Here is a 26942-nt window from a genome sequence, read left to right on the forward strand (position 1 = left end):
ACTATGACACTCATGCCCTGACACATCATGTAATTAAGCGGAGTAGAGCGGCAAATCAACCCACATAATGCTACAGAATTAAAGCATGATAAACTTTTTGGGTGGATTGATGTTGTGTTCCCGGTGCGCGGATCTACGGGGAAGATCGCCGGACCACAACGGACTTGCTACTGAAGATACAAAAGCAAGACTTGATGTGCCCTTTCGTGGTAGCAAATTGTACAATAATGTTATGCTCCCGTCTCACACACACGCTCACGGAATGTATCTTTACCGGTGTTGTCGGACCTTCAGCTGCAACGGTCTAACAAGCGCAAATGCCACTCATGATAGATGCACGCCCCGTCTAGTTCCCTGGTGCCTCCCATGCATAGCAAGATCAAAGTTAAGGCGATGCTGCCGCTGCCAGCAATGGAAGGAACTGTGAGTTGTGTTCATCGGGTTGAATTTCAATTACAAGCTAGCTACATATGCTTCGTAGGAACGCTAGCTGCTCGATATATATATAGCTACTCCAAAACTAGTTAGTGCTGTGTTGCATAGTTGCAATTTATAACCCTGCGCACACATTTGCTTTATCTACTTTATGATAATAGTTCTTGTACGTTGGATGTTGATGCATGACGATCGAACACATGTATCATTTCTCTGAAAAGTTGTAATATCTCGAAGATTTGGTACTTTGGAGAAGTGATAAATTGGGATCAGTTGGAGTGCCGGCAAAGCATTGATCGGCCGGTTCAGTTGCTGCGGCGTTAAGTTCAGTATGTGTACTGTTCTGTTGCTTGGGTCCTAGCATCAGGCAAAGACTAGTGTCCTGCCCTAATGATGAACTCATTAACCCCCTGCAGATTAAAAGCTAGAGTTGATTACTCTGTGTATGACCTTAGAAAAACTCAGGCTGGCCGTACCGGTATACTTCTAGCAGGTAATTAAACTCAGGCTACCAGTAATGATGATCGATCACGGCATAATTACAGTAATATAAGCAAGATCGACTATTTTTTACTTCTTCTATAGAGTAAAGGATACGGTTGTTCTGTACCAAAAACGACAATGCCGACGGCCAAGACACAAATAATGTATCTCCATACGTGTATAGTTATTCATACAAACATGTGCTTCCATACTCAAAAGTTAAATTTTATTTCTTTCCGTTATGCTTACAACTCGGTCACCTTCTATCACATTCATCCCATGCCCCGACTCGACGCTCGATCCATCACATGGAGATGGCCGCGAATGGAACTTACAACCTACTTCCTCGGCTGCTAAAGAAAGAAAAGCTCAAGGATTGACAGTATGTAGCTCTTCAGGTGTTGTCAACCCCTGTTGCTGACCTATAGCTGCAACTTTTGAACATGAGCAGCGCCCCTTATGATAGGTTCGTGCCCCGTGGTTCCTTATTGCCTCCCATGCTTATATAGCGAGATCATAATCAAGGCAGCATGGAAAGTAAATGTGAGTTGTGTTATAGCTACATGTATATGCTTCTCCGGAATGCTAACTGCTCTATATATAGGCATATGTATAATTTCTCTGAAAAAGTTGTGATATCTCCAAGATTTTGGTACTTTGGTTGGACAGGTGATCAATTCGGAGGGCAGGCTTGAATTTAGTCAGGTGGTACTCTTCAAGCTTTGTGCCCAAAGCTTTGTCTGCTTCTTAGGGTCGATCTGCTGCTGCCAAAGTAAAGCCACAAGATCGAGAAAGCAAATTAACGTTTTAATTGATTCTGCCCAAACTAATTACGTGCGTTTTGCCTGTACAGAATTAATGATGCCAGCTGATCAACTAAACTTCTTCTATCTCTTCTTCTTGTGCTGCTGCTTCTCTATATATCGTCACCTGAAGAGCTGGTGGCTCGTCGCCGTCGTGGGCTGCGTGAACTTCTCCAGCCGAGGTTCCGTCAGGTCCACCTCCTCCTCCCAGCTCCGGCTCGTCGTCGTCGTCGTCGTCTTTACCGGGGCCGAGACCACATTATTGCCTCTGTACGCCTGGTGATCATGGTCATCACGACGGCATCCATACCGATCGTCGCCGGCATCCTGCCACCGGTGATCATAAAACGACACCGAGCACTCCTGCGGCCTCCTCTCGCCGCCGTTGTCCACAAAGTTGCCGTTGTCCGGCAGGTGAGGGCGGCGGTTGCCGGTGACCGGAGCGATGGTGGAGAGGATCTGGACGACCTCGGTCATGGACGGCCGGGCCTCAGGGTCCCACTGCAGGCACTCCCTGACAAGGTGTGCCATAACCTGCATCTCCTCAGCCGCGAACTGTCCCTCCAATGCCGGGTCTGGCAGCTCCGTCACCACCTTCCTGCTGTCCCCCAGCCGTGGCGTCGCCCACAGCACCAGACTCTCATCACTGCCACCGCCATTGGCCGACGACGACCGGTGCACCACCGGCTGCCGCCCCGTGATGAGCTCCAGCACCACCACGCCGAAGCTGAACACGTCGGATTTCAGCGACGCCTTGCCCACGATCGCGTACTCCGGCGCAAGGTACCCGAACGTGCCCACCAGCATCGCCGTTGTCCGTGCCGACGGCGGTGGGGAGCTCGGGCAGCTCGTCACGCCGTCGCTCATCAGGCACTTGGCCATGCCAAGGTCAGTGATCTGCAGCAAAAGAAGTATTATACCAGTGATATATCACTTTGTCAAATCTTAGTCTGATGCCATGCTCATCAGACAATTTGAACTAAAAATTTCAGTCCTTTGACAGAAATTCGTTTCTGAAACTTTAAATTCAAAACCATGCTCACCTCGACTCAAGATCATTTCCTGAATTAATATTGAAGGAAATTCAGTGAAAATTGACAAAGAATCTAACCTTGGCTCTGAACTTGTCGTCGAGGAGGATGTTGGTAGACTTGATGTCACGGTGGAGGACCCGTGGCGCCGCTGCCTCATGCAGGTACTCCAGGCCCCTCGCCACGCCCAGCGCGACGGCGACACGGACCTGCCACGCCATGGGCTTCCTCCCTTGCTTCAGGTCCAGACACTCCCTCAGGTTGCCATTTGGCATGAGCTCGAACACCAGCAGCCGCCCATGGTGGCTCTCCGAGCAGTACCCCAGCAATGGCACCACATGGCAGTGGTTCAGCCGTGACAGCAGCTCGATCTATAGCAATAAGAAGAAGATGCAAATCAGCAAATGGATGTCAGTTGTTCAGAGTTTGTTCATTCAGACTTTCAGAGTGCAAAGGTCCCTGATTCTGATCATGGTGGTAACAGTAGCAATTGACAGAGAATGTTCGCATTGGCAGTACCTCAGACAGGAACTCATAGTCTTCGTCCGCTCCTCGGAGGGGCCGGAGCTTCTTCACGGCGACGACTTTGCCATCACCGAGCTGGCCTCTGTACACCTTGCTGGTCCCACCGACGCCAATAAGATGTTCGTCAGAGAAATTCCCAGTCGCTTGCTCCAACTCGGCGTATGAGAACCGGAGAACGATGCCGGGGAATGGACCACTTTCGTTCCGGCAAAGGATCGGGCAACTACACAGAAACCCTGCAGCAAGAGGTGAAACAAGAAGAATCAGGGTGTCGCTGTACACATTGTCCTGAATAAAGCTTTGAAGCAATTCAGTTTAAACTCGCAAAAGATGCTTGACTAACCTTTAATGACACTGAAGCCCGGTCTCGGTTTCAGTTGGGGAAGAGGAGAAGATCGGTGGCTGACGAGGTTTGATCTGCTGCTCCAGCTGGAGTACTTATCGAAAGAGTGCATCCGTGAATGCGGAGAGAGCGCATCCTTGCGGCGTAGGTAGTACGCGGTGGTGCCAACAAAAGCAATGGTGGTGAGAACCACACACACTAGAAGTGTAGCAATGACTGTTTTGCTGGAGAAAGGCTTCCTTCCTTCTTCAGAACCTCCTGAAGAGTTAAACCAGACAACATTCTTCAGACAATCACCAGATTCATTCAACCCTAACACATTCAGTACCCAAAGTGTACATGATGGATATGTCTGAATCAATAGAGAAGAATGCCTTATACCAGATGTGCAGTTACAGGAAGTGAAGCAACCCCCATCGTGTAATGCAGTGTGCTCTTCTTCCTGACGGGCTTTGTCAGAGGTGCACGAGCAGTTCCATGACCCTGTGGCGCCGTTTTCATCTACGATGGCAGAGACCCCCAATTCAGGTATATCGTGGTGTATAAGCTTGTTCAACTGTTAGCAGGCATAAATTGTGATTAATTGTTCATACCTTGTAGGCAATGACACGAGGAAGAACAACTGGATGACTGGCTGCTATTGGAGTTAGGTTCACCTAGTGGATGGGCAGCGCATACACATGTCCAGCTTGCCGCTTCAGACGCCCCTGCAGTATCATCTGCATGTTAACTTGAGGATGAGATGCTAAATCTTGTATCTTGAGCGATTAATTCCATAATTGGAACATTAAGGTATTGTAGATCACATTCTAGAAGAATTGCAATGCAACAATTAGAAAAGAAAAAGGACCTAGTTTCATGAGCGTGTAGTGCTTACCACAGGATGTGACTTGAATCAGGAGTACACAGCTAAGGGAGACCAGGGCAAGCTTCATGTGGAGAGTCATTCAGCTATAACTAGTATGCAAGCAGACTAGGAAGACATCAGAGAGGCCCCATCCAGTGCAATCTCTGAAAAATGATAATGGCAGAATAACAAATATTTTTAAAACCATCACATATTGACCAAAATGGATGGAAAACATCAACTTGACACATGAAAACACAATGGATGTCTATCACTACAAAATTAGGAGACTATATATATTCAGGAGAAATAGATAAAATAGGTATACATTACCATAAGAGTTTGCAGTTCATAATTGAGAAGTACAAAGTCCTATTAGATACCCAGTCATGATTAACAAGTACTAGAAGAATGGGATGGGTGCCTCAAAAATTATACTTACAAATGAGTATCTTATTGCTAATTAGATATCTGAAGCTTGCCGAACCTATGATACTAACATGATCTCTCTGAGACTTCACCTCAAGAAGTCAGCCAACAGTACAAGAAGAGGCCTAACTTGTGAAAGGAAAGCATGGAGAGATAGAATTCTAAGTTCTGATTAACAAAGGGGTCAGCTTATATGCAGGCAAGAAGTTCCAATGAAGGGACACAATAAGCTATTGTCTTCAACACAAGTCTTGTAAATGCACTGCACATCCATCATTGTAATAATAAACTCAATGGTAATGCAGCACCAGCACCTCACAAGACAGGAGACATCTCAACCTAAAGCACTACACACTAGGAAAAGGCCTAAAACAACTTGAATAGCAGCCACCTGTTTCCAACTACAAAGACTCTAGAGTGCATGTGCTTATGCATGAAAGTGTGCTGTTTGGATGGAGACTGTGGATTAGAACTTTAAAGGACAAATGACCTGATACCAGAGATGTTATGGGTACTTAGTTTGACAGTGACCGTTGATTAGGACTTGGTAATGCTTATATAACCCATCCTGTGCTCCATAACACCACAAAGTTATGAATTAATGCACATGTGTGGCCAAGTTGCAACTTATCATCTATTATGAAATACAACATTTCAAGTATTCGCTGAGGAAGGCTAAATAAGAACTCTTAATTCTACCAAGTTCTTGCAGAAAATTGGTCACAGAGGACATGTTTTGGAAAGATGAACACAATGTTAGTCATTGCATTCTGTCGGCAAAGGACAACACAGGGACTTGTTGCAGAGATCAGCTTTTCATTTCATTGTATTGCTTACTATGACGGTTACTTCTCAACTCTAGCTGCATGCTTACGGATGCGCCTACTGCAACTACCATCTTGATAGAGGGCAGAAGCTTTGCTTGCATTTCTTTAATTCTTTTGGTGGTGTGGTCCATCAAAGAATCATTAGTTTAGATAATGATACGAAAAATAAATACATGGCTAAATTGGTTGGTTGCAAGATACACATCAACAGCAATGGGTCTAGCTAGATTCTATACAATTATATAATCGTAGGATTTGTCATGGATGAAGTTGCTTAACATTTTCTTGGGTAGGTAGTGACCAACAATTGAGAAACTAGACTACTATATATATGCCCAGGTTTCTGTTCCCCTTTTGGGAAAGCTTTCAGAAAACATCTTTTTCAAGCAACCTTTGGGACCTGTCCAGCTGTCCTTCAGATCCCATAAAACAGTTGATTTTTTTTTCCTGACAGTCACCGACATGGCAAATAAATAAAACAAAAACCAATCGATTAGTTTTCCTTGAGCAGGCAGGCGAAGATCTATCCACAACATCGAAATGGAAAGAAAGGAAGAAATTAAGGAACTGATGGCTAGTCTGCCAGACAGATACATGCAGAATCATCACCAGGTTTCATTTCAGGCCAGGCGCGCCGTGATTAGGATCTTCAAATGAAGAACAGAATGTCCAGGCCGGCCACCACAAGGGCTGCCGGCTATCCCTGTCTCCGAACCACATCAAATCCTTGCCGGTGCAATATAATGCATCTCATTTTCCATTTCTGCAACCACTGGTAGAGTCTGGTACTATCGATTAAACTACTGGCCTGTCTTCCTGACAGGAGGTTATAGACAGCAGAAGTGAAGGCGAAAGCTCAAAAAGAGCCCATCTTTTCCTTGAGATTGTTACTTCTCCATGTGAATCCAAGAGAAACCAGGGCAGGATTTGCATCGAAGGCAGAGAATTCCCTCATATAAAACGATTCCCATCCTAGCTAGAAATTGGCAGTATATCTCGGTAGCTGGTAATACAAGAAAATGGGGCACATTGGGGAAGTAAACAATTCAAATTACCATTCCCCAGGTAGGTACTCCTGGGCAGGCAGGCAGGTTAAAAAGAAAAGTTACCATGTTTGCTCGAAAGAAGAATATAAAACTAGTGGGCGGTGCAGAAGGAGGAAGGAAGGGAATCATTGTGCAATCTTGTGCAGTGCAGTGTGGAGGAGGAGGAAGGAGAAGAGGCCAAAACATGGTAGTACTAGTAAATGGCATCCTATAGCTAGAGTAGTACAGTAGATGGCATCCAATTCTGTCAGTCAGAGAGAGAGGGGAGAAGAAGAATCCAAGGGCCAAGGCCATGTGGGGGGTTCTTGGGTTTGTTTAACTGTACCTTAACCCTCTTCCTGGCCCTGGGGAAGCAGCATCTGGCCCGTCGGTTTTTGAAATCTGCGGGCGATATCGATCGAGACAAGCAATGGAGCAAACAACCCCACCCTAGCCTTGCAGAGAGGTAGGGATCTCAGGTACAGAAAGAAGATGGCGATCTGCTTCTGCACCCCTTGCCCAGCATTGTTTGCATTCTAGAGAAAAATGAGGAGAGACTGCACCGGATTCGACACCGAGGAATGTCTCGAGCAGAACATCGGCTGGCAAAGATTCAAGGAACTGGACTAGGTAAGAATTAAGGAATGGGGAATCACAGGATTCAGCTTCATCTTTCATGGGGGCGGAGGGGGAAATCAAGAATGTGCGCAGTGAGTAAGTAATCATATTACTCCTAATCGAAGGCAAAACAAACAGCGGGCAAATTAACATGACCGAGAGCTGGGAGGAGGAAGAAGAGATGTTGTATGTAGTATGTACCTGAGCCGGTAGCTAACTTCTTCCATGGAGAAGCTCCTTGTGCATCTCCATATCTGAGTCTCAGCTGCTGTTGGGAGTGAGAGAGAGAGAGACAAGAGGGAGATACAGATTTGGGGGCTTTGCAGTGAGTGGGCAAAGCTAGTGGCAAACTGTACAGGCGGGTCTGAATGTCTGATGAGGCCATAAATTAATACTCCTCCTACTACTAGTAGCAGTAGAGGCAGCAGGGCAATAAGGAGGACGTGAGGAATGAATGCTAGTACAGACAGACAGTCACCCCCCACAAAGTCCACTCGCCTCCTTCGATCAGATTGAGATTGAGATTCATGTCTCTGTCTAGTCTGTCCTCACGCACGACACCGCCCCCAAATCAATGGAATCAAGTCCACGGACCCTCCTTCTTCTTCTCGAAGACTCTTTCAACGTACACACTCTCGTATGGAGCCACGCACCACATTTATTCCGCCTACGTACGCCCCGTGACAGAACATGAAACCAAACCAAACCAAACAAGCACCGCACCGCACCGCTAGCATTGCATCAGACAGACAACAGCGGCTGCTGCTGTCTTTGATGCATCAGCACTCAGCAGCATATCCCGGCTCCAACGAATCTCTATACAGAGTCCCCAGGCCAGACCAACTCACTAGGACCGGGAAACTTCACCCACCAGGATTGTACTATGAATCTATGATATGGCAGCAGCAGGATGCATGCAAGGCGTCAGAGTGAAGGAAGGAACATCATCCATCGGACAGCAACCCCAGTCACAGACCCAACAAATGCAGAATTGAGAACAAAGGTAAACAAGCAAAGCAGATGGAGCATTTAAGCTCCACCAATCCCACCATCTTCTGCTGTGCATACTGCTACCTCGATTTGGGGTTAATCAACATGCCATCGCCCATGTGCAGCTGCGTTGACAATGCTTCCATACCTTGGCATGCTTTCACAGACATTTTCTGCAGCAGGGGTTCCCAGATTGGAAGATCCACCATTCCACACACCAGGAACCTGCACTACTCAACAGGTCAAAACTCATTCATTCCCAAGCGAAACAAAAACAAAACACCTTGCAGCAACAGGAACTAGATGTGTAGTTTGTGTACCACCACATGCCAAAAGTACCACCGGCAGCCTAAGCTCTCGTCACAGCTTACAGGTAAACCAACTGAGTTAAACGACACTCCCTTCTACAAAATGAGGTTTCAGATTGGTGCTATAAAGTGGGGAGAGGAACAAAATCTCCCCTGTCTAAAAAAGCAAAACAGATTGGTTCGGTGCTGCTACTGGTATCTACCGTTACCACCATGTTTGTCCCGCCTTGGTTTTCGGTTTACTGTCCATCTCTTCGACTTCTAACTCAAAACGTCCAGCTACTGTAGTAGTAGTAGTAATAATCTGCAAGTCGGCTGTCGCTACTGTTCATCATCGTCGTCGGATAGGCACACGACTGCTGGACTGGCACTTGTGTCTGCAGGACTGCCAGTCAGACCAAGCCTAGCTGGCAGATGCGCATTCGGTAATGCCGATTGGGAGCCGGTGACACCAGCTATTTGAGCACCAGTGTCACCAGCTATTTGAGCACCAGCATGCTGGCTTCCTGCTGCTGCATTCAGCAGAGCTGTGGCGCTGCCCAATACTATGTTGGGATCTGATGATTGTTGGGTGGCTGCCATGGAAAGGGGATTTGAACTAGATGACTGCAAAAAGTTCGCCATGGACTCTCGCCAACCAGATGGTAGCAAGGATTCTGGGTGAGCTGGGCGTAACCGTGAAGCTGATGATATTGGATGGTGAACTAAACTTGGAGCATGCTGGCTTCCTTGTGCTGAATTCAGCGGAGCTGTGGTGCTGCCCAAGACTATGTTGGGATCTGATGATTGCTGGGTGGCTGCCATGGGAAGAGGATTTGAACTGGATGACCGCAAAAAGTTCGCCATGGACTCTTGCCAACCACTTGCTTGCGAACTTGTCGCTGCAAAGTTTCCCGTCATACCAGCAGCATACTGTTCCCATGATATAGCCCCCACTGGAGTAGCAGAGACGTGCTGCTGGTTTGCGTGAGTGGCATATGGATATGGTAATCGCATACTGAGCTGCTGGAGATGAGGTGCGGGAGCATGTGGTTGTGCTCCAGCAGATCTGTAGCTACCATGTGGCAGATAAGTCATCATAGAATGCCCCACTGTTCTATAGGGATCGCCGGGTAAGATTGGTTGCGGTTGGACAGCACATGGTTGTGCTCCGGTGGATGTGGATCCATAGCTTCCATGCGGCACAGATGCTGGAACTGGAACAGAAGGTGATGATGTGGCTCCATAGAGATTGCTAGGTATAGCCGGTTGTAGTTGGGCAGTCCGTGACGATGATGGAGCTGAATGAGACACTGGCAGTAGAATGCCTGATGACGAGGTAACTGGTGATACTGAGGTTTGAGTGGCTGAAGAAGAGTCAAGTTGCTGCTCCATTACAGGGTTCAAGGATCTTCCTGCATTGCACAAGGAAAAAAACAAACCATTACTCGAATAGATTGAAGGATTATCATATATCGGACAGGAGTAACAGATCCTGAGATCCTGCAGCTAAATTTTCTTTTGGTTTTAGGAAGATCAATGTAATTTCAACCACCTAACATCGTATTCCTGGAAAAGAAATGAGAACAGAGGAACGGCAGTTCCCAGTCCTTGTAGATCTGCACGCATCATCAGTTCACCATACAAAACAACCATATACACAAGGTGCTGGTAGATGAATCAGGAAAGAACAATATGCTCCATCTTATAGGTCAATCAAAACAAAAAGGTAGATTGTGAAATACCTGCATGAAACACAGATCTAACGGCGAGCAAGCTATATGCTAGATTAGCTATGGCCAGGACATTATTTTGGAAAACAAAGCGATATGCTAGCAGTTAGATGGATATACCTTGAGATGCAGATGATGGTGTGAACATCCTTCGAAAGTTCTCAGCTACTGATTGGTTTGCACAAACTTTCATGTACAAATCAATAAGCTCACTCTTTTGCTGGAGAAAAGTGTTCTCTAATTTCCGAAGATCTTCTAGAACTTTCCGATAATCTTCTAGAAGCAGTGATTTCTGTTCAGGATGTGCAGGCAAGGAAGAAAATGAAAAATCTCATAACTAGCACAGGCATTTTGCAATAATAGAAAAATAGACAAAAAAAAAAAGCAAACCTTCTGTTCAAAGTGTTCAGAAAGCGAAGTGTAGCAATGGTTGAACCTGTCCAACTCATTTTTCAGCGGCTCCTCACTAAGTATTGGATTGTTAAACACTAATGTTGTGACATGAGGGAGTCCGGTGGGCTGCCCAGGACGCGGTGCCATATTTGGCTGAAAATCAACCTGTCTCCTTTCTTCAGAGTGTGTTCTTTCATGTGGGACCTGTTGATCTGTGGTTGATGAACGCATTTCAAGCTGCAAATCTTGGGCTGCAGTGGTGCCCAACATATCTAGTCCTTCTTCTGCAGGTCGATCCTGCATTGAGACTGACAGTTGTGTTTCAGACTGCTGATCATGAGCTGCCACCATGCCAGACGTATGTGATGCATGTGGATCTCGTGAAGGTTCTACGCTTCGATGGATGGGAATACTTTGTGGCACAGCCATTACAAGCAAACAAGTTCTTTCAAATGAAACACCCTGCTTTGAGGTAGATGGTTGCATTTCAGACTGCAAATCCTGAGCTGCCACGGCACCCAAGATACCTGCTCCTTCTGCTTCTGCTGGTTGATCACACATTAGGGTTGAAGATTGCACTAGAGGCTGCAAATCCTGAGCTGCCTCTGAGCCCAAACTCCCTGCTGGTTCGGCTTCTGTCGGTGGATGTCGGGAAGTTACTAAAATATGTTGGGCAGGCAGAATACTTTGTTCCTCAGGCATTGAGTCTGATGATTGTATTTCAGACTGAAGATCATGAGCTATCACCATTCCCAACGTATGTGCCGATTCTACTCCTGCATGTAGATCCAGCGAAGGTTCTACGCTTTGATGGACAGTTGGAGTTTGTAGCACAGCCATGCCAGGCAGACAAGTCCTTTCAGATGGAACATCCTGTGTAGAGGTTGATGATTGCATTTCAGGCTGCAAATTCCTAGCTGCTGTGGCACCCAAGATACCTGCTTGTCCTTCCTCTGCAGGTTGATCCTGCATTGAGGTTGATGGTTGCACTCCAGGCTGCAAATCCCAAGCTGCCTCTGTGCCCAAAATCCCTGCTGGTTCTGCTTCTGCTGGTGGTTGTCGCGAAGTTGATAAATTTTGTTGGGCAGGCAGACTTGTGCTTTGTTCCGCAAGCATTGAAGCTGATGTTTGCTGTACTTCCTGCTGTAGATCGTGAGCTGTCACCATTCCCGACACGTGCAATGATTCCAATCCTGCATCTGGATCCAGTGAAGGTTCTACGCTTTGATGGACAGTCAAACTTTGTAGCTCAGGCATGCCAGACAGACAAGATCTTTCAAACGGAACGTCCTGGGTTGAGGTTGATGATTGCATTTCAGGCTGCAAATCCTGAGCTGCTATGACACACAAGATACCTGCTCCCGCTGCCTCTCCAGGAGAATCCCGCATTGAGGTTGATGGTTGCACTTCAGGCCGCAAATCCCAAGCTGCTTCTGTCCCCAGAATACCTGCTGGTTCTGCTTCTGCTGGTGTATGTCGCGAAGTTGCTAAACTTTGTTGGGCAAGCAGACTTGTGCTTTGTTCCGCAGGCAGAAATGTACTTTGTTCCGCAGGCATACTTGATTGGCAAATCTGAATTTCAACTTCAGAAGTAACTGCGCAGTGTGCAGTGTAAGTTGGAGAGCCTGACTGCACTGTATCTGCAGCAATATTGTCATCGTTTTTTGCCTTAACTTGCATTCTGAGTTCACCTAAATGGTCAGAAGTTGCTGCACCTCCCTGTGACAAACTAGTTGATCTATCTGGTTCGCAACATGTTTGGCTCCTGTCATTAGAGTGCATCCTTTGAATTGGAGAGTTGTCCGAAAGTAACATTGACGGTTGAATTTCAAGTTGCAAATCCTGATTCACCTGTGTTTCCAACAAACCTGACAGTTCTTCTTCAGCAGGTGAACGCTGTGAAAACACCACATTTTGTTGAGCTGACAGCTCTATGCTTTGCTGGGGAGACATACTTGATAGATCAGCCTGAGTTTCAACCAAGGTCTCGGGACTTTGTGAAGAAGCCAAAATTGGCAGCTCCAAGCAGACTTGGTCTGTGTCAAGAGTGCCGTCATTACTTGCACTAACAACCTTAACAACAGAAACTGTACCTCCCAGCAACATACTTGGGTTAGCAATATTGTCTCTCTCAACATGTTCAGTATTTCTATGCTCACCAGTTAGAGATTCCTGAAAGATTAAACGTGTTTCTGATCAGTTGTCTGGCATCACTGAAACATATACAGACACAGTGAACACATAAATATGTCAAGTACAATGACATGAGGAAATACAAAAAGTTAAGCATCAAGCACTAGTGAAGCATGAAAGATGAAAAAACAAATGACCACCATGTGCCAAGTTTTGAAAGCTGCAATATAAATATTAGCCGTGTCAACTGACATGACTTTGAAGTGCTCTTTGACAAATGAAAGAGATAGTTGCTAGACAGTATATCTCATTGTCAATGCCTAGAGCACAGGCTGCAGTTCATGCTGAAAAAAGATGATAGACTCCATGCACACCAATACACAATCTGGACGAGACAAATAGATGGTGGTGCATAATTATTTCTTTAGTCAAGTGCCATGTCACTTGTCACATTCTGCAGATTAGGGCATAAATAAAACCGAGCTATCTTGCTGCGGTTCCTCCATGCTAATTGTGAGTGGGGGAGTTGGTCTATTAGTTTGTAATCGTGTTCCTTGGGGAGGGGGTACATCAGATAGTTATAGGACGCCACGTGCTTGAAAAATGATAGAATGCTGACAGATGTATGGTAAGTTCAGAAAAGAGAAGCTTATACACACATATGATTGGCACAAATGCATTTCAAATGAGCAACACAATACCTGACCAATTGAATCATCATTTGCGGGAATAACACTTGGTGAACAACCAGCTCTTGGTAAACCAATGCCATCAGAACTACAGTGGATGCCATTTTCTGTTAAATCAACAGGATCTGATGCTAGTCCCCTGCCAGAATCCACAGAAGTTTTGACTGGCTCATTTTGCATTGCCTGTGCAGAGATGGGCTCTGACGGAACTGTATTTTGTACAGTTGTAATTTCCATCAACAATCCGTCATTTGATGGCGGCTGACAATCTGGCACAGAACTTTCAACAATATGACACTCATCATTCCGTCCCTCAAAATTGACCCTCAATTTTATATACATAAATGCTATAAGCCCTTCATTGCACTCATAACTCAAGCATTGTTTAGCAAGGGCGAGTGACTCTCTCTGATCCAACTGATACTTAACAAAAGAAGCAGCACAGCAGCACTGGAGAAAATAGTTAAAGAGCATTATGGTATCTCACAAATACAAATATGAAAAGCAAAAACATAACAGTTTTGTGTATGTATTTCTTACCAAGGCTATGTTGAATGCATGCAATATGTCCACTGGCTCTAGTGTAACTAGATGATTCTTCAACAAATACTCAAGAAACTGTTCGGCCATTAATCTTACATTATCCTGCAATTGTGATTTATACGAGACCCAGTTAGATCGGGTAAGCGTGAAGAAGCGGTTCGAGACCAAAGTAAAAAGAAAATTTTATAAATAGTAAGATCAGTAAAGAGTAAACAAATGCAGAAGTCATGTGATACAATCAAAAGAACAATCAGCAAAACAACGTTTTCCATATTCAAGTACCAAAGCGCTGTTTTGCACAGTTGTCAAGAATGTAGACAGTCAAAATATTTCAACACCTCTTTTCTACTTTAGGTTACTTTAGCTTAATCTAGTCCCCAAAAAGGCATATTTAACAGCTCTTAAGGATGTGCCAGGATTGAAGTGTCAATACTTAAAGCGCTCATACAGTACAAATTTTACCTTTCTAAGAGGTGAGAGTGGTAGAAACTTGAAGTGAGTCATTCACAGGATCCCACTTGCATCCCTACTCTTGAGAGCGTGTGGACTTAAGGGTTAGTTTTGACTTATACTCCCTCCGTCTCATATTAAGTGACTCAAATTTGTCCAAATATGGATGTATCTATGCCTAAAAAACGTCTAGATACATGTAATAGAAAGTCACTTAATATGGGACGGAGGGAGTAGGTCATAGCCTAACTGACCTATTATATCTGGTTACCAGTTACTCCCTCGGTTCATGAATAACTACACTTCTAAATTTTTGTCAACGTCTTACTCCAATTAGGTCAAACTAGTAAATTTAAGCAAAGTTAGATATTGGCAGACCTAATTGTTTGATTGCGCATCCTTCCAATAGCGTGTCATAACGAAAAACAAAGAGAAAGAGAAAAGACTAAGAAATGCATACCGGCAGTTGTAGCACCTTAATTAGCTTTGACAGCTCTTGCTTAAGTTTGAGGTGCAGATTCTTGGGTGTGCTCATCAGTTTTTTCACCCCTGCAGAACAAAATTGCATGTCATCGTTGCAGTTGACATACCTAAATTGCATATGTGCAGCAGAAATATATTCTCGTTACGATCGACATACCTAAATTTTGTTGTATCTCACCAAGCGGTTGAACAGCAGGGCGCGATCTAGCTTGATCTGCAGGGAATGTATCATTATGTCCGCTGTCAGATATAATTCTTGAAAATGGACTAAGAATTTCATCAATCTTTCTACGCTTCCTTCTGGCTTCACCAGTTTCTTCAGCAGTAACTTTGGCTGACTCTTCCATGTTCTGTAACATTCTGCAGCTTGATTGAGATGGCTCACATATATAGCTCCAACAAGGGGATTTCCCATCCAGTAAATGTAACCAAAATTTAGCTGGATCTCCATCCAGTGCAGGGATTCTCTCCTTTTCCCCTATTAGAGTAATGTTTCTTGAATAATACTTCCCACTCATATTAGCTCTTGATATGGACGCGATTTTTAATTTGGTGTTGTCTTCAACATTTGTCGGTAATCTTGTTAAGAACTCTGAAATTACTTTATCCATGAAGTGTGTGTCCCTTTCAGAACTTTTACTTGCATAGTTTTCTTGCTGAAGCTCATCAAGTCTAGTGAAGAGAAATGATGCAGCCCAACTGATCAAGGAATGGCTTAAAGTACAAGTTATATCCTGGATGTTGGTAATAGGCATGCCCTGCTTTGCAAGCACAAGCCTCTTCTCCTCCATCGTGAAAGGAGTATATAAGCGAAAAATGCTCACATACTTAAATCGAGACTCTATTTTGATTTTTTGAAGAGCCTTCAGATCATTTAGTGGGTTCCAGTCACTGTTATATATGATAATGGCATCGATAGATGACAGCTCAATGTTTGAGAGGCATGAACGACTTTCAATTAGAAAAACAAATCTCCCCTTAGACTTGTCATTGAAGATAGCAACTGCCTCCTTTTCCCTTGCTGGCCTATCTTCAAAACGTTCATATGACTCTCGGCCAAATCTGTGATGCACAACACCTTCCAAAATATCGCCTATTGGGTTTCCAGCTGCTCCACCAGACTGCAATAGTAGCCAAAAATAACAAGCTGAACTGAGAAAACTTTAACAGCCAGTTTGGGATCCATCATTTGGACCTAGAATTCTGGACACATTATAACTAACCCCAATTCCACTCTAAAAGCCATCATTTCTCTACAAATCCATGTGGTAGACAAACATGATTTTTGAACCCGGAATTCAAATTCAACCAGATGAAATCCTATCAAAAATTGGATTTCATTTCATTTCGACCAAATGAAATGAAAGGATGGATGCCAAACGAGCTGTAAGGTGTGTACTCAAAGTCACAAATTCCAAAGAAGAGGGGATACTTCAAAAAAGTCAAGACAACAATGATGAATACTTCAGGGAATGTGCTCGTACCAATATGTAAAGTGGGGCTTATATTTCTTTGCATTGTTAATTACTTGCTAGAACAAAAGTTCTTCTGCACGTCATGGTAACACCATCTTCACTCATGTAAATACAGCTCGCATGAATAGAATCTTGGTATGTTATGCAGCGCTCATGACTTCGTAACCGACGCAAGATGCAAACACCATAACTAATGAGCATTTCTAGTAATGCAGAGGATATCACTATTAGGGACTACGGAGTATTTATGATTATTCAAATTTCGGATGTTATCCTTATCTGTCCAGCTTCTAAGAAATGTATGGACAGCAGTGTTCTAAAAATGGAGGTTGTATGGATAAAACAAGGAACAGGTGCCTCTACCTGTTACCATATAATCACCGATTATGCCCCATAATTGGACAGGTCTGGGCCGTATAATCACTACTAGGTGTATAACCAAACGAATAACGTAGATATTTTCTTTTTAACATTAATCAGTTTATTACTGGCCACCATCAGTAGTAGCCAATACATAGCATGAAAGCTTCTAGATAGGATGGTGCATCATTTGTAACATGGAACAACTACAGAGATCAAAGAGTAAATTACAGCACATGTAGGTAATAAATAAAAGAGGGTAATGCTATGAGTATCCCACCTGAAAAAGAATAATGACTCTTAACCTGTTGTTCCTTATCTCTTTAAGCATTTTTTCAAGGAGTAGCAGCTTGCCACATGAGTGCACTCTGGCATCTATAGTTTCCATTCGTTCATGGTTGTTGACGGGTAGCTTTTCCAGGAATTCACCAACGAGATATGGGTCATCACAGCACTATAACATAACAACAGGAACAGATCAAAGACAGCAATTCTGACAATAATTTGCGGAAAAAGAAAGGCAAATGTACTGCAGATTACATATAAGGTGAATCGTTTGCAAAGCACACCTTTGAGAGAGATATGAGAATGCTGCGAAGAGCTCCAACACTATCAGTTTCCCTCTGCGACTGGAGGACAGATGAATATGAAAGCATTGTGGAGCAATAAATCGCTAACTGCTTTTGTGAAATGACAGCAGGAACCCAGTGCTCCAAATATTTTGATGAATTTGTTTGCTGATCATATGCAATATGACTACTGAATCTTATTTCTGACATCAAAAGGCCATCAGATTCAGTAGTGTCAATGTAATCACCATTTTCTTGCTCTACAGTAAGGAAAGCTAGCAATTTCATGTACTCAGGTAGATTGTCCTGCAAAATAACAAGATTTGGTGTGGCTTATCTATTTGTGGTACAATAATAACCTCACAGACCAGAGCTATCGATACGAACCTTGATTGAGGAGCTCAAAAGCAACAATCTAAAATCAGTAGAAAGTTGCTTCAGCTGTTCGAGATATTCTGGAGCTGAGTTTTCATAACAATCAGCTATGATTGCCTCCCAACCAATGCGCGCTATAGGTTGAATATCCTGTGCCATGGCAGAAAGATCACAATTAATTGAAAAATATAAGCTTTTAAAAGATGAGCTAGGGGTGTAGTGATGACTAGACCAATATAATATAGGTGCAATCTATGTGTTCTTAATAGGTAAGCACCATTTGGTTGCTGAAACTAGCAATGAGATACTTAGAGCACTTACCTCTAAGATAGCATCAGGATGGGATAAGAGAACTTGCAACATAGTGCAGCCTCTCTTATCATAGAATTCCAAATCTCGGATTAATTTGAGATTGTCTTTCCCCCCATCATACACAACAACATTGATCAATGGTGCCAATTTATCAAACTGATCCTCCCATAAGGATAGAGAATGAGGAGTTGTGACAATTAGGAAAGGTTGGCAGACGTCATGCAATACAGACATTGTGAATAAGACGGTCTTTGATACACACTCCTGCATGATATATGGATTAAACACAATGTCATCTTCATGTTGTAAGGGGTTCAAAATTAACATAGTACAGCTGCAAATGATGTACTTATAGCAGTACAATGTACATCCATATAAAGTATAGAACATCTTGCAGTGCCAGCAGACCAAAGTACTAACAAGTAACAAACAAGAACGTGAGTGGAAAACTGGAATAGAATGATAAAGCCTCTTTTCTTAATCGTATTTTTTAAGACTAATGCTGCCAAGCTACCTTCATAATTCCTACCTTATCATCAACAAGAACACCACCATGAGATCTGTACCAGAACTCTCGAAGGTGATTGATAGAACACAAATGATCATGGTCAAAATCAGGATGGCACCCATCTGGTAAGCTCTGAAGTTTCTGAAATGGGTTTTGCTTAACCTGTATTTCAAATGTAAATCAGGATGGTAAGAAAATATACAGACTGTATTTCAGAAGAAGAAAAATAGTAGTTTCACAAAAATGTATAGGTTCCAAGCACACAAGTATAACCAACACGTAACAAAGATAAGAGACATAATTTAATGTCAACGTCCTGATAGCTCAATATAGGTACGCAAAAAGTGTGGAAAGATAATACAGTGCAGTTAATGTGCAGACCAGTTAGCCAATTTTAGTTTGTAAAGTATTGGTGGCTAGTACGATCAATCATCTTGAACAGCAAAGCAATATTAATACTATACACAACCTAGAGAACTGATGTTACATTTCTATGAAGTTCCTTAGTTTCACACAATGTAGTAACATACTAACATGTAGGCAGCCCAGGTATATCTGACCAGGCTATACTGCCTATCACAAAGATGCAACTCAAGTCATGCATGAATCACAAATAGTATAGGAAGGACAAGATATAGCATTAAAATTAGTTTTCCTGACACACCTTCTTTGTTTTGTTGGGAGTAGATAACTGTTTTGCAGCTTCGCAGCGGTGCTCATAGTTCTCTTTAAGTTTGTCAGCCTCAGGCGTACATAAACAGCTTAAAGTCTCTAGTTCCCATGTTGCATGATCATAGCCAAGATCCCTCCATTTAACTAACCATTCGGTACAATATGAATTAGTATCACCAGATGAACAAGAGAAACCATCAGTTAATTTGGGGAGCATAAGAAGCCTCTTCCTCAGCAGACGGTGTGGCATAGTCCATTCCGGCTTCAAAGTTGTCTGGGGAATCATGTCAAAAGAAGCATAAGCAAAGGTCTGTTGCAAAGGCTGAAACATCCCTCATAGACATAAGGAAATAAAGTTCACCGCAAAGTGATCACCTTTTCGGTATGATTCCTCTTATTAAAAAAGGAAATAAGCTCAGGACCTCCCAGGGTGGCATTAATATCATCTTCTGGAACCCATCGATTATGGACATGGGCCAGATTCCTATATTTAACAAGATATTCCTTGCTATTCTGCATTCCTAGAAACATAGAAATGATAAACGGGGGTAATAAATTAGCAAACAGAAGGCAAGATTGTGTTTTAACAGATTGTGTTTCACTCCACAGTTTTTTTTTCTGCTTACCCTCAATCTCCTTGACATCCCAAACAGACTCTATTGCATCAACAATATAATGTAAACCAAAGTGGAACCTCTTTCCCGTACAGTTGGTACAGAACAAAATTCCAGTATACAAATCTTCCTGGGAAGGATCAATACAAGGGGGGGGATGGTATCTATTTTTGCAACCTTTCCCATGACAATACCTACAATCAATTGAAGATGTACGTCAGATCATTGTGAATTGAATACTGCGCATGAGGGATCCAAAGTGTACTCTGAAGACAAATAATATACAATCAGATGACAAGATAAAATTCTAACAGTTTGTTTTGTAGGTAAGCATGAGACTGGAAACTCAACGCACTTTGGTGTTAACCATAGTTACCTGATCCGTGATTCGCCCGGTTTGCGATTCGAATTTGCTATTTGTGATTTGTCACTTCTTATGGATCGGGATCGACGGGAATAATACATCTCTAATTTACAAATCGGAGAAGGGGTCAGCAAACCCAACAATTCTGATTTGAATCAGAGAAGGGGTTCACAAACACGACGACTCCGATTCATCAACTGTAGTACGCAAAATACTTTTGTCTCTATGAAAATCAAAACACTGTTGTTTTTTGGAGGGGCGGCGGCGGGGGTGGGGGCAGAGGCAAAACACCACGGGTAGTACATATTTAAATGCATAAAGATGCCAAAACCCAAAGTAAGAAAAGGAAATATATCCAGGCTGGATCAGCCCACTAGGGAGTGGAACAGGACCCTGTGCTCACCCTATCAGCCCAGCAGCCCATTACAGCAAAACACTACGTGTGTGGTACATACTTAAATGCATAAGATGCCAAAACCCTAAGTAACAAAAGGAAAGTATACCCAGGCTGGATCAGCCCACTAGGCCCACTAGGGAGTGGAACATGGCCCTGTGCTCACCCTATCAGCCTGCCCATTACGCATATCTAGTTCAACCACCCATAATGCCTTAAAACTAGTTCTCTATTATTTTCGTTTCAGGAATAAATTAGCAAGTTAAACTTTGACCACATTTCAGTAATTAACTTTAGCATGTCAGTTCAGCTCTCAGGTATTAAGAAAAGGTACAATCCTCATGATAAAAGTTCAGTAAGATTTGACAGCATCGGAGTAAAAATAGAATTATCAGGGCTACAAGGAAAAATGCAACAATTAATTGTATGTTTCTTGCTAACCATGCCAAATTGTAGCATATTACTCAAATAAAATCATAAATACACACAGACGCGCATAATATGCGGTGCACGGTTGTAACTAAACGGCTGAAAAAGAAATAAACAGCATAATTGGATTCAGAGCAGGACCCACCAGGGTATGAAGAGCATACAAGGTAAGAGAAATAGTTAAGAATCAAAAGGAAATCAACCATGGATCTTCAACGAATGGAGAAACCCAGCAATTTTACCATAAAAGAAGTTCCATAAGAGTAGAAGACCTTTCATTTTAAAGTCATAATAATCTGTTCTTATGCTATCCTATAGAGATGGCTTCATTTCCATGAATATTTTTTGTATGAATTAGTAAGAGCACTGATGTCAATAAAAAAATGAGCTTACCGAAGAGTTCCTGGAGTTCCGCAAGGAACGCATATGTTGGAGTTACCATCTGTTTCATCAGATGGGGTCACCTTGAATTGTCCTGAAGCTGAATCTTCTTTAAGAATGCCAATGGATTCGCCATCTCCAAACTTACTTTTGGGCTAAGATGATATCAAAGAGCAAATGTTGAACCCCCACCCTCAGTGATGCATAAAATAAGAAAGCACATAATGGACGGGACAAGAGAGTAAATGCATAAAATAAAGTTGCCGAAACAGTTAAATATTTGTAAGATATAGTTGAAGAGTGGTACCTCTCCGTAATGAAGAGGAGAGATTGGCACACTTTGCATTGATGGTAGACAACTTCCTCTGCAAAAAGGCAAGACTGAGACAGGGTCAACATGGATTCGAAATGCATGCCCAATTGCCCAGTATCAAAGAAGCCGCAAAGGCTGAGTTGAGAAGAGCAATCCTTGCAATGACAAAGAAAGCACCTATTCCTCAAAAAAAAAAAAAAGAAAGAAAGCACCTTGCAGGTCCAGTGGGTTGATCGCTAGCCTCCACTGCAAGGTTGCTTGTAGCTGCTACATTCTGTGGAGACATGTTGGTATTTTTACGTGGCTGTACCTACAAAAGTTGTAGAGAAAAGGTAAGTCACTGTTCAAATTGTGTCCTACAGAGGACAAGGAGCATGACTACTGTAGTGCTGTTAGTGATCAGCTGTTGTAGTGCTATGCAGTTGCTGCTACAACATGTAAAGTATAGTGGCGCCATAGCACAGAGGATGTTTCAGATTTCCGCGGGAACCATCTATTGCATATTGCATCTTCCTAGTAATGTTAATATGCAGACAAGCAATTAATGCATGACATTGCAATTAACATGCTTGAACTTTAATACTCTGACATCTTCCCTTGACCATTTTATCTAGCCATCTGTCACTATGAATTCTTTCTCCAGACCAGAGATATGCCCATTGACAACCAAAAAACCGAGGGAGTGAAAAAATGCATCAGTCCATTACCTTCATACAAGAGCGAAAAACTATTGACTTGATTCGTGATGCTGGATTTTACTTTTGATGTTATCTTAATCATGTTGACTTCTATATCTTAAGTGTGATCTACTTTAAGATGGATGGAGTTTGGTGACTTAAATCTGCACAAATGTGAATGCAGTCAAGCAAGTTGTATCCACAAATCACTGGCTCACTCATATGATATTCTCTCTAAGAATATATAGACGATGTGCTTGCAGCCAAAGCGAAAGATTTGTCCTGCCTGATGCACATGCAAAAGATGCATGTGATGAGAACAGAATCAGAATACTGAAAAAAATATGGCCAATGGCTATCTATGTAGCTCAAGTCCTGAGATGTTTTTTCTTAAGCGTACAATACAAGTATCCCACTTAAGTGGATAAGTTGTCCAGCAAAGGTGAAGGTGACTAAAGAAAGGTATAATAGACCCTCTGCTAGTTTGTAACATGGGAGGGAACAACAGAAGTATCGAAACATTAGATAGACCATGCACCAGATGCTCTTAAAGTGTACTCATGAACTGGCAGAAAATGGAGAAAGGATTTCCGTTTTGCAGAGAGTAGAAAAGGTGGCCTTCGTGCTCATTGAAATGAAACGCGAAGGAGTGTACTCACAAACGCAAAGTTGCTGTCTGCCACATGCTGTCCGGAAGTGCTTTCCTTGCCCACCCTATCACGAGTAGCAACAACCGCATCTGAAAAGTTAGAGACAGGTTAAATATGGTAGTATTAATGAATTAATGCAGGCTAAACGATCAACAGTACAACTAATAGATTTAGTCTCATAAACCAGATTGCAATTGAGCTATCCACTAACATATGATTGGAAATTTTTATGTTGATTTGGTGCTCAATGAAAATTGGTTTTCTGTGCTTGTGCCAAAATGATGGTAACCTAGATATGTCCCCTGCCTTGAGTCCTAAACCATTAACTAGTTTGTGACACAAAATTTTGCTAAAACATTATTATTTTCAATGCACGGAGCATGATGCAATGATGCAATCAATGGTGTCTGACTTATATGTCCACAGATTATATAATTACTATATAAAACTTCAGCCTTTTAAAACCACTAGGCAACCCCATGACTACGACGGATAACAGACTACCTAAGCCCGCATACAAGCCATAAAAATTAGTTGTATCTCGGCATGGCACGGTGGGGGGCCTTTAAACCATGAACCTCAAGATAAGAGGATCCAATACCTGTGGATTTCGCTCTTACGCCTACCCTGAATAACTTTAGGTATTTTTTTCCATTCAATCTTTTCCGCTTCTTTGATGGATTGCTAACATTCCCATTCTCACTCGTTAGCTCTTCTGTGCCCTTCTTAGAGCTAGTGTTGGGGCAAGTACTTCTCGTTGAGTCTCTAGACAAAGCATTGGAAGCACTGTTCTTACTCGTCTTCGGCACTCCATGTTGCGTTTCCTCTGCTGCTCCATTCTGTTGTATGTCAGAACGGGGTGTCATCACATTTCCAAGGCTTGTGGAACATCTCTCCTGATTAGGACTGGGTGCATTCCGACTTGACGTCAAAACTGACAAGCCAGGTCCTCCACACGTTGGCAAGTGGGGAGTGCCCGCCACAGAACCCTTTGTGTTGTTTCTCGTCGCCGACACCAAGGCTGTGGGACTTCCAGAAGCGGGCGCGCGAGGAGGTGCATTGCCAGGACGCGTCTGCGGCAAGCGGGGAGTGTCCACCGCGGCCCCGTTCACATTTTTTCTTGTCGCCGACAGCGAGACTTCAGGGCCTCCAGAAGCAGGCATGGCACCTGCCCCGTTCGAATTGTTTCTCGCCGCCAACGACGAGGCAGCGGGACCTCCAGACGCAGGCAAAAGAGGCATCTTGCGTGGTCGTCCCCGCGGCAAGTGAGCAGCACCCACCGTGGACCCATCCGCACTGCTTCTCACCACCGATGGCGAGGCTGCGGGACCTCCAGATGCAGCAGGCGTGCGAGGTCCGTCGCCAGGATGCACCGGCGGCAAGCGAGCATCACGCATGGAGGCTCTCTTCACAATGGTTCTCGACGCCGACAGCGAGGCCGCTGGACCTGCAGAAGCAGGCCTACCACGAGGCATGCTCCCAAGACGCGACGAGCGGGCAGCAGCACCCGCAGCGGCGGCCCCGCTCGCAGCGTTCCTCGTCGGCGACGACGCTGGGGGGCGTCCAGAAGAAGAAGCAGCCACAGGAGGCGCATTGCTGGGTGACACGTCTCCCTCCGGCGTGCCGCTCCCATCTCCTCCCGGCGGCCGTGTTCTCGGCGGGGAGTTCCCCATTCCGGCCCTCCCTGCCATCATCAATAACCCAACAAAAACATTCCTCATCAATCGCAAACTCAACAATCAACCCAGAAAACCCCACGCATACCAAAATTGAAAAACCGCCACCCACCCCACACACCCACCCACACACGCGCGGCGGAGAGACAAAACCCCGAAATCCTCGCAGCACGGCGGGGAGACAAAAAACCCTAAAGCTACTCCCGGAAATGCGCGAGGGACGTTCGAGCACGCGCGCGCCGGCCGACCGACCAGCCCGCAGCAGAAGAGGCGACCGCCGCGCGGAAGAGGGGGGGAGGAAACGGCCGGGTCGCGGTAAAGTACCTTGGGTTGGGTGGGTGGCGGCGCGACGAATGTGGTCGCGCGGGCCGATCGCAGCGACGGAGGCGGAGGCGGCGAGGCTAGCTAGGGTTTACGCGGCGATCGCAACGGGGGGCGACGGCGAGGGGATGCCGCGACGGGGTTTTGAGTCGAGCTCCGGGAAAGAAGCACGAGGAGGAGAAGGCCCTCCACTCTCTGACCTGTCTCGGCCGTGCGTCCGTCAAGCCTTCTAGGCGAAGCTTTATTACTGCTGCCCACTTTACTTTATTACCCTTCATTTCTTTCTTCCATTTATTGAGCTCCTCAGAGAATCCCTGGAGGTAAAAATCATATCGGCTCCTTTTAAAACCGTGTGATTTTCTTTCAATTTCTTGGTGTAAAGTCTGAAACAAACATTCGTGTTTCATTCAATTGTTCACTTACCGCGGGACAAAATACTCCTTCGTTTTGTAAAAAAAGAAAAGTATGTATAGTGATGGTTGCACGAAAAGCTCGGGCAGAATATCCAGTGCGCACACCCCTTTAACCGTTACCGTGCTACCAACGCAGTGTGCCTCTCGTAAAAAGTTTTAAATAAATCACATATAGCGACGGACACACCAAAAGCTTGACTAGTTATATATAGCGGGGAAACGAGGAAATAACAGTATGATGTAAGACGTGCTGTTCGTACAATGAGGTAATAGTACATTTTCGGAAGAGCCACAAGTGAGCTACACTGGTTATATATATAGCAGCATGAAAATAACGTGACATCCATACAAAGGGATAGTAGTACGTTTCCGACAGGGCCCGAAGCAGGCTTGGCTGGTTATATATAGCGTGGAAGTAACGGTACATCTGGGTAGTAATACGTTTCCGACATGACTGGAAGTTGGCGTAAATGTTTTGGTACCTAGTACTTAAATGCATTGATTGCGCTATCTTTTGGTGGTGTTTAAGAATTCAGATTCGCGGGTTGTTTGAGTTGGTTCTCACAGATTTTGGTTTCACTTAGTTTTCATCTAATTTTTTCGTGCAGGCATAATTTTTTTTGTGCCTGCTACTTAAATACAAGGACAAATCCTAATTAGAGATATCCAAAAACTCTAAGCTCAAATTGATCATTGAGCTCCCATCATACTTCCATATGACCTCGTTGCTTGTTGTCCAATTGATTCCTAATTGCGCATCTCTTCAACGTTGCACTGCAATTGGCCCACCCCGGAGTAAAACTCATAGATTTCAGAAAGAACTTTTTTTTGGTTTCTCAATCCTCAAATTTGCCATTCAAGTCTTCATAGAGGGAGTGCTATTTGTCAACTATAGTTTCTTCCTTTTATATCACACGACCGACCTTTGTCCATGATGGCATGTGACATCACATCATCAAAATTATGTTCTCTTAATGTTTAACTGCTCTTGATGATCATTCTATATGCTCAGTAGCTCTTTGGATGTTATCTGAGAACACTTCGTGAATATGTTCGGTTTTATGATTAGGGGAGGATAGAGGAGGTCTCCACCTCCTCCGACACCCAGACCACAGGCACGGCCACCGGCTCCCCACCGTTCCCCTCCGCCATCGATCCTAGGTCTTTTGGATTTTCTAAACGCGGTTAAATCAACAGTTTCTTAAAGCAGTGATTTTCTAAACGTTGTTGAACCATAATTTAAAGTATTATATGATCGTGTACTCTCTAGTACCATATTAAGTGTCGGAGGTTCGTCCAAATATGCATGTACCCGCATGCTAATGACATCAGTAACAATTCTCACGTAGCATGTGAGTTTTTTTTTTGAAAA

At 44.0% G+C, this 26942-nt stretch overlaps 2 protein-coding genes across 7 annotated transcripts; both read right to left on the reverse strand.

The window, feature by feature from the left end:
* Positions 1-1501: 1501 nt before the first annotated feature.
* Positions 1502-8480, reverse strand: LOC100831438 (receptor-like serine/threonine-protein kinase NCRK). Of its 6 annotated transcripts, XM_024461543.1 has the most exons (9): positions 7568-8479; positions 7095-7350; positions 4498-4631; positions 4214-4339; positions 4002-4121; positions 3621-3878; positions 3272-3513; positions 2833-3123; positions 1502-2618 (listed from the first exon to the last, which is right to left on the reverse strand). In XM_024461543.1, the coding sequence occupies exons 3-9, from the start codon at positions 4565-4567 to the stop codon at positions 1845-1847; spliced, it is 1881 nt and encodes a 626-aa protein (XP_024317311.1). In that variant the 5' UTR covers positions 4568-4631; positions 7095-7350; positions 7568-8479; the 3' UTR covers positions 1502-1844. The 6 variants fall into 6 exon arrangements, with proteins under 6 accessions (XP_024317311.1, XP_014756526.1, XP_010233688.2 ...); XM_014901040.2 differs by lacking the exon at positions 7095-7350 and having other exon boundaries at positions 4214-4327; positions 7568-8480; XM_010235386.3 differs by lacking the exon at positions 7095-7350.
* Positions 8481-8596: 116 nt separating this feature from the next.
* Positions 8597-25357, reverse strand: LOC104583906. Its single transcript, XM_014901034.2, has 21 exons — positions 25161-25357; positions 23762-24844; positions 23170-23249; positions 22046-22143; positions 21828-21885; positions 21533-21675; positions 19965-20146; positions 19714-19859; positions 19331-19612; positions 18688-18828; positions 18168-18422; positions 17859-17996; positions 17472-17777; positions 17183-17356; positions 15225-16188; positions 15045-15133; positions 14132-14236; positions 13604-14041; positions 10767-12941; positions 10497-10668; positions 8597-10058 (listed from the first exon to the last, which is right to left on the reverse strand). Exons 2-21 carry the CDS (start codon positions 24831-24833, stop codon positions 8986-8988), a joined length of 8091 nt encoding a protein of 2696 aa, XP_014756520.1. The 5' UTR covers positions 24834-24844; positions 25161-25357; the 3' UTR covers positions 8597-8985.
* Between the last annotated feature and the right edge of the window lie 1585 nt (positions 25358-26942).

Source organism: Brachypodium distachyon, chromosome 3 (assembly GCF_000005505.3).
Source record: "Brachypodium distachyon strain Bd21 chromosome 3, Brachypodium_distachyon_v3.0, whole genome shotgun sequence".
Classification (NCBI taxonomy): domain Eukaryota; kingdom Viridiplantae; phylum Streptophyta; class Magnoliopsida; order Poales; family Poaceae; genus Brachypodium; species Brachypodium distachyon.